General features: G+C 31.2%; 1 protein-coding gene across 1 annotated transcript; it reads right to left on the reverse strand.

Annotated features, from left to right (window-relative positions):
* Nucleotides 1-954: 954 nt before the first annotated feature.
* LOC148618936 (very long chain fatty acid elongase 6-like) lies at nucleotides 955-7,531 on the reverse strand. The gene has a single exon (XM_088578338.1). The coding sequence runs from the start codon at nucleotides 7,476-7,478 to the stop codon at nucleotides 6,681-6,683; it is 798 nt and encodes a 265-aa protein (XP_088434464.1). The 5' UTR covers nucleotides 7,479-7,531; the 3' UTR covers nucleotides 955-6,680.
* Between the last annotated feature and the right edge of the window lie 70 nt (nucleotides 7,532-7,601).

Consider the following 7,601-nt stretch of genomic DNA (forward strand, 5'->3'; position numbering starts at 1 on the left):
TCTGAAAATTTCAGCATTCACGTACATATAAGTAATTCCATCAAGCTGAACAATTTTAATTCCTGCCAGATTTTAGCTAAACCCAATTGTTTTTGAGTTCTTTGCTTAATTCTTCACTTTGACACCTATGGTTATTTTTAGAAACGGTGGCCTTATTTTTCACAAGGTCGAAAATCCACACGCATAGAATGCTAAACACTGAATATAATATTTTCAGTAGCTTCAGAGGAGATTTCAAAGTAGGAAATGTAAAACTCTGGGAAAAAATCCATTACAGGACCCATAACTCATTCATTCGTTAACGGATCTTCCTGAAAATCTCGGCATACGTCGATTCCATCATGCTGAACAATGTAACCCCAGATTTTAGCTAAACCCAACTGTTTTTGAGTTATTTGCGTAATTTGACCCCTATGGTCTATTTTTAGTAACAACGGCCATGTTTTTGCCAGATCAGAAATCCCCCAAAGAACATTCATTTGGTTACAATCTATCGAGTAGTTTCTGAGAAATAAGATGTTTGAAAAAGTTTACAGACGATGACGGACACATAGTGAAGGCTATAGCTCACGTGGCCTTTCGGCCAGGTGAACTAAAAATTAAGTAGGTGAGTGATTCAGGCTCCTTGCTGTCTCTTGTTTTTATACAATTGGAAAACTTTCTGGGATAATTTAAGTCAAATAATATCACTGCCTTTATGGCTCTTGGAATATTGCCCTTTTAAAAAAAATCTGCTTTTTCTAAATAGCCTTGGGACTCAGTTACAAAAAACAAATGGTTGATAAACTTTTATTATTTTCCATCAAGCATTTCCAAATGCTTTATCTGTTTAAGGCCATGTGTGACAACTGCAATATGTCAAGTTTCATAAAAAATAACATAATGGACTGTTATGGTATCAGATGCATCTTGTTAAGATTTTTTGGAGGCGTAAACATGCAAAATCGTAAAACATCAGTTTCCATCATATTTATTGGCAATGATATCAGTGGTATCAAAATAAAATGCATGGAACACAATTTTGGCCAACCAGCATCCTTTAACTCAATGGAACTACCAATTATTGAAAGGAATTGCCTTGTTTTTACCCATTTACTATTAAAGCACTTACATCAACAACACAATGTCTAAATAAGTCTATTACAATCATTTGTAATTTCTGCTTTTATTTTGGTGGCATGCTCTCTGCTCGACAGTGAAAAATTATAGTATCACATATGAACAAATGCTAAATGCTAATATTAAGTTTATGAAAATTATAGTTTTATTGTTGAACAACTGATTATTAGTGCTATACACCAACTTAGTTGATATTCAAACATTTCTTGATAAATAATAACAAAATTTGACAAATAAAGGGTAACAGATTTTCATCCAATTCCTACAATAATACATGTTATTAATTTTCAAGATAAGTCTTGGTCAAAGTATACAAACTTCTTAGACAAGGCAACTCCTTTCTTGTACAGCATTGGTATCCCTATACAAACTAAAGTATAACAATATTTTAGCACTATAAAGTAAAAACAGAAGTATATAACCTTCATTGACACTCCCACAGTCAAACAATACAGTTACATATCAACATCTGTGACCAACAATGGGGGTTAAAAAAATTTGTAGAAAATACTACATTTGTATAAAAAAAATATGAAATTGGGAGTTAGATAGTGTAAAGCTGAGGTCAAAAAATGTGACGAGTCAAATTAAGAAACACAAATTAATCACAATTGAAACAAATATATAACTAATATTAGTAAGCAATTCAAGAAATAAGTAAATAAAAATGATAACAAAGAAATAAAAAGGAAGGGACTAAAATGTTGACTATTTGGTAAGGTGATGGCAAGAGTAAAGTTTTCTTTTAAAACAACTTGACTATCTTACAAGCAAAGTTGTTTTTATATTATTCAGAAAAAAAGAAAAGTTGATCATTCTGATGATTAATTTTTAATAGGCTTTTTTTGGTGGTATGTGATATTCAAGAGGTTCTTCTAAAGGTGTTGATATCTGAAAAAATAACATTCAGTAGTGGGTCAAGAAATATGCCCAAGGACCACCTATGACATAACTAAAATCAATTATTTTTTTTTATTAAAAATACTTTTAAATGTTAACCAACTGCACCTCACAAACTAGCTTTACAGTGCCTGAAACAATACATAGTGAACAGTTGTCACAACCAATTTGCAGACCAGTTATTAAAAAAATTTAACATCTCTTAACTATACAGTAACTTTAATATTTTGTAGAATGGAATATTTCGTTTCTTCCTGTTTTACACAAATTTGCTTAACAATATATACTTAGGAATTTTAATTGCTTTTTATTCATATTGACTCTCATAAATAAAATGCAAAACTAGAATTTGAAATTTTGCTAAGTTATATGTATGTACTTGATTTGTTCCATTGCAAGATACTAAAATGTAGAAAAAAATCAATGCACTGTAATTTACCATAGAAAAACTCGTGATCTGGTCAGTCAACTAAATAGTTTCATGAATTTGTTATGGCACTATTTTGATTGGTCAAAAGTGTTCAACAACAAAATTTCGAATTTTTACCTTTGAACTTGAAATAGGACATCTTTAAAAAGACTGTACTTAGTTTTTGATCTTGACCATAATTCCTTAATCATATAAAATTTATTGAACATTGGTGATAAGCTTTGGACAAAATATTAGTCTTTAGATTTTAAATACCCAATTTCTTCTTTTAACAATGTCTTTAAACAAGTTCATATAATGAAGAAGTGAATGTACTGGCTACATTCAATAAGAAAATTGCAAGTACTACAGTACTAGAGAAAAAAAAAGTTTTAACTGTCATTTGTTTTTATTTCAAGGTTACATTTGTCCCTCATAAATTATCTGACATTGAACCCTTAATATCTTGGATATCTTTAAACTTCATCCTTTTATCAGTATCTTGCATCAAATACAGGTGTTGTTATCATTAAGGTCATAGGTCATTCATGTGAATGATGTCATACAGGTAAATATACACACACACTTTTTGCTCTATATTTGGGCAATGAATGCTATCTGCTATTAGCCTTGACTTTCAGAATGACAGTAGATTTCCCCTATAATGCATGTAGTCTAAAAAAGGGGCAAGGTTATGTTGTAAGTTTCCCTCTCCTTGGGATTATTATTATTTCCTTTTTTTTTCTCTTGATCATATTGACAAGGAAGTTCAAATATAAATATGAAGCATAGTTTTAGCATGAGATTTTCTTACTTGATGCCATCCTATGGAGGAACAGAATTCAAACCTCTTACATTGTAGGAGTAGAATGAAATGTATAATAGCTCTAATAGTTACTAAAATGTGTAAGACCCCCTACTATTTAAAAAAAAGTTCAATCCAAACCGCTTCAATATTTAAGGAAACTTCCCTGAAAGGAAGAAAAAATCGAAAGAAGTCATAATAATACCTTTGAACTCAAAATATATGTACATAAGTAAACTTACATTTTACACACTTCCAATTCTTGATTATTTTTATCATAATGTGAGAGGTTTCAGTACAAGTTTATGCATACCTATTTCCAATATTACACTACTTAGAGCTTCCATTTGTCAACCTTCTTAAATAAGTCTGCTGGTCCATGTAAAATTATATTATATATTATACTTTTAAGATTTGCATTTATTTACTTCCCTAAATATAACCACCACTTCATATACATGTAACATTATTTGGACCAGTAGGAAATTATATGGACCGTGTCGCTTTCAAATTAAGAAGGTGACATTGTAATGAAAACATTTGAAAAGTACAATGTATAATGTAGCAAATATTTCATAATATTTTGGGTTAAATTTCAATGTATTGACCAGTTGGTTGCCCCAAAAAATTTAATTGACCTCTGCTACATTTGGAATGTTGCTGTCCATATATTTTTGGGGGCCACAAATTGTCCATATATTGCCATATGACCTTCAGCATCATGAACTATTTCATGAATATTTACTAAGCTGCTTATTAGCAAAGAAAACATTAAGACTAGATTAAGTGTAAATATTAAAACAAGAATATAAACATCAAATGAGAGGTCATAAAGGTATCATTAGATACATGCCATGTGTCTCAATATCTTTTATGTAAGTGCTACTTTCAATGTTGTGGTAAACATTGTCAAAATGATAAAACAAAAAAATTCAAATGAAATTCAATTCACTGGTTTGATTAGTTACATATATATTTATACATTTAATCAATATACATGTACTACTTTAAAAATTTCTCATCCTTGCTCTCGTTGGTTGTTAAAATGCTCAGTCAATTTTCTTAGTGCTGTTGTACAATATTGAACATTTTGTTTCTAAAAACAATTTGAATAATCACTCAACACAAGAAATTGATTAAGACATTCTTTGGCATGCTCTTTGTCATTTACCTTTTATTTTTTGAACAGTCAATGAGTACAGGTGGAACTCTAATGACAATTGTCTTCATCATTAGTGCTGAGATATGTTTTGTTAATCACATAAGTAAACCAATACCTGTATCAAGAACTCTCAAAGCCTAGTTACTGATGCATACCAGTAAGAGTAACTTAGACTTCTATAGACAAAGTCAATAACTTAGTATGTTCTACAAATAAATGGAAATAAATAACAATGATGCATATGAAAATTTAATGACTCTGCGTTGAATGTTACTATTAATGACCTGAATATGTCCATAATGGGATTGCATTGGTATAGAGTAAGTTTCAGGGAAAAATGATCAATATAAACCCTATACTCAAGGAATTACATAGTTTGCAAGTGCACATACACGGTCTCAAATACATTAAAGGCTAAAGTATTGATAAAAATATTTAGACTCGGTGCACTAATAATGAAAGAACACACGACTGAACTTTACATTTAATTATAAAAATGAGGCAAACCTTAATGAATTACTTGTTTCCATTTCAACTAACCAATTTCATGACCAGTGTTAGGTACATGTACATGATATGGTAGGAGAAAGGGGAATACAAAATGTATGTTTTTTTCCTTCAAGAACCATACATTTTCTCACCATAAACTTATTCAATTTGTTAATGACATTAAAAAAGACAATATTTTTGGGGTAGGAACACTTTTTCTTGGAAGGTAGGAGTGGGGATACCACGTTAAAATGTTGGCATATTTAAATTTATTAAGTTATAATACATGAAGTTAATACTACAAACTTAAATTCAATAAAACACTGCAGCCAGAAAAAAAAATCAAAATGATTACTGTTCAGCTCTTACAAACTTAAATATAAACTGCAAGCATACATTATTTTATACCACATGTACCAGAACTAAGACTTGAAAAATTTGATATTATTAAGTATCAAATACTGCCTACATCTCATTGGTAATATCTTTAATGAGCTAAATTGATATTAAAATCTGAGATATTTACTACCTTAAATAACAAATACTTTTGTATGCTTGTTCCTCAGTGCAAAAATTTGTTTATAAAGGGGAGATTTATAGAAATAAAGGGATTCCAGGCTATCATTTACTTATTTTTGCCTTAATTTTGTAACAAAGTGTACAGTTTTCACTAAATGGTTAGGCACTCATCATGGGAATCCTCCTCTGCATCGGCTACTGCATTGTATAAAAATGATCATCATGTTGTGTTTAGTGAGCATTGTGACCAACTAGATCCCTGATGTCAAACAAAGTTAAAAACAAACTTTCAATATGCATACAGAAATTAAATATACAGAATGGATGCTATCTTAAAAACAAGCCATTATGACTAATACACAAATGTACATGTACCTCGAATTACAAGTTTCTCCATATTCAAAAAAATAAATAACAAAGTTATATAGCACTTAACATGAAAATGAAGAAAATCTAAGTGCAAGTAATTCTAAAATAAGTTAACTAAAATGCCCACCTGTACTATAGTTTTAAGTACATGTAAATGTACATGCATCCCAAAAGTAATAACCATGAACAAAATGTATAGCGTTATTTTACTACCTACATGCAACAACGATTGCATACATTTGTATATTTTTTTCTTCACATTGTTATAGCAAAACATAATTTTACTTTGGACTGTTTTACTAATGAAATGGTTATATCAAAAAAGTCATAAAAATAAAGATTTTAGGCATAATGCCTTTAAAGGTGGTTCACAGAAATCTTATAGTTGTACATATGGATTCACCTCGTCATGCATTTTACTTTACAATGGTACATTGTACATTTTGTTCATGTAATTGAAACTTAAAATTATGCTAAGAGTAACGAACTTTCTTAATTATCGTATAAGTGGCTTTTTGCTTTCAAAACAGTAAAGAGTTCCAAAAATGTGTTTACAAAGCTTTTTCATCAAATAATGCTTATAAGGATTAACACTTGAGTGAATGGGCTGCTGCTTTTTATGCAATACTGTCTAGGTCTACTTTTTGTGACATTAGTATGTTATAAATGGTCCCTACGCTGTTCATCTCTCTAGATTCTTCTATTTACACAATTCACTATTGTTTTTGGTAACTGGAGCAAAAGTGGGTATCTATCTTCGGTTTCTAATTTCTGGATTTCAGTTTATAAGCAGCACACTGCAGGAATCGGCAAATGTTTTAAAGAACTTACAATCCATAATCTGTTTTAAGTCAACCTTGGGACTAAATGTAACTGCATAAATTTGGTAGCACTATTTTGATAAAACTTTACTCTGCTTTGGAATGCTGCTTTGGCTTAGGTGCAATGTAAGTAGAATAGAAAAAGTGAGCAAATAATATAAAGTAACTGCAATACATTAGGACACAGTAGCGTATATTAGTAAAACTGTGAGCACAGTAGTCTCCACGGAGCATTACTCGGTATGCTAGCATATTGATTAGGAGGCCAATAATCATCTGTGCAAGTTGCAGAAAGGTAATTCCCATGCTAACCCATTTTGGAATACCAACTCTCATGGCTTTCAATGCATAGTATGAATACATAATGGAGTGTACTGTATAATTCATTGTCATGAACCATCTTCCTGATGCCATTTTCTCTGGATAAGTATACCATACATATATAAGAACAGTTATGTGATGGAACCAGTGAAGAAATATAAGAGGTTGTTTTCGCAACACTATAAACAGTGTGTCACCAAGTTCTAACACCTTGGATACCGTGAATAAGAAACACCAGAAACTCGTAACTCCTTCAAAATAGGATGGTATGCAAATTGAATACTCAAAACTATGATTTGTGATTGCTGAAACTATTTCAGGTAATGTCCTTACCGCTCCAAAAATACTGAAAATCGCTAGACCTCCACTCCATGCTGCAAGATAAGGTCGGAGGTCAAATCGCCGGCGTTTGGACATGTAGTGTCGACCACCGAAAATGACTAATAAGTAAACTGCAGAATAAATAAAGCTGTCGGCCCAGTGTTCTTTCATATATCTATGAAACTTTTGCTCGTTCCATTTTTCTTCGAAATCGAAGACATATGAATAATTATGCGCTCCCATCTTGACTGCTTCGAACAGCACACATGCACAGTAGGTGGGCGTTGGTTTGTTACACGAGGTTATTGCCGTGGAGCAAAAAACAATAGTTGATTGGTTGGAAGAAACGACTGATCTTTCACCGCC

The sequence above is a fragment of the Perna viridis genome, chromosome 4 (genome assembly GCF_037379345.1).
Source record: "Perna viridis isolate PV_CMFRI_1.1 ecotype Kerala chromosome 4, ASM3737934v1, whole genome shotgun sequence".
NCBI classification, from domain to species: domain Eukaryota; kingdom Metazoa; phylum Mollusca; class Bivalvia; order Mytilida; family Mytilidae; genus Perna; species Perna viridis.

Bases quoted from the DNA above. Each gene is read 5' to 3' on its own strand.
- LOC148618936 (XM_088578338.1), bottom strand. From the start codon at position 7,478: ATGGGAGCGCATAATTATTCATATGTCTTCGATTTCGAAGAAAAATGG.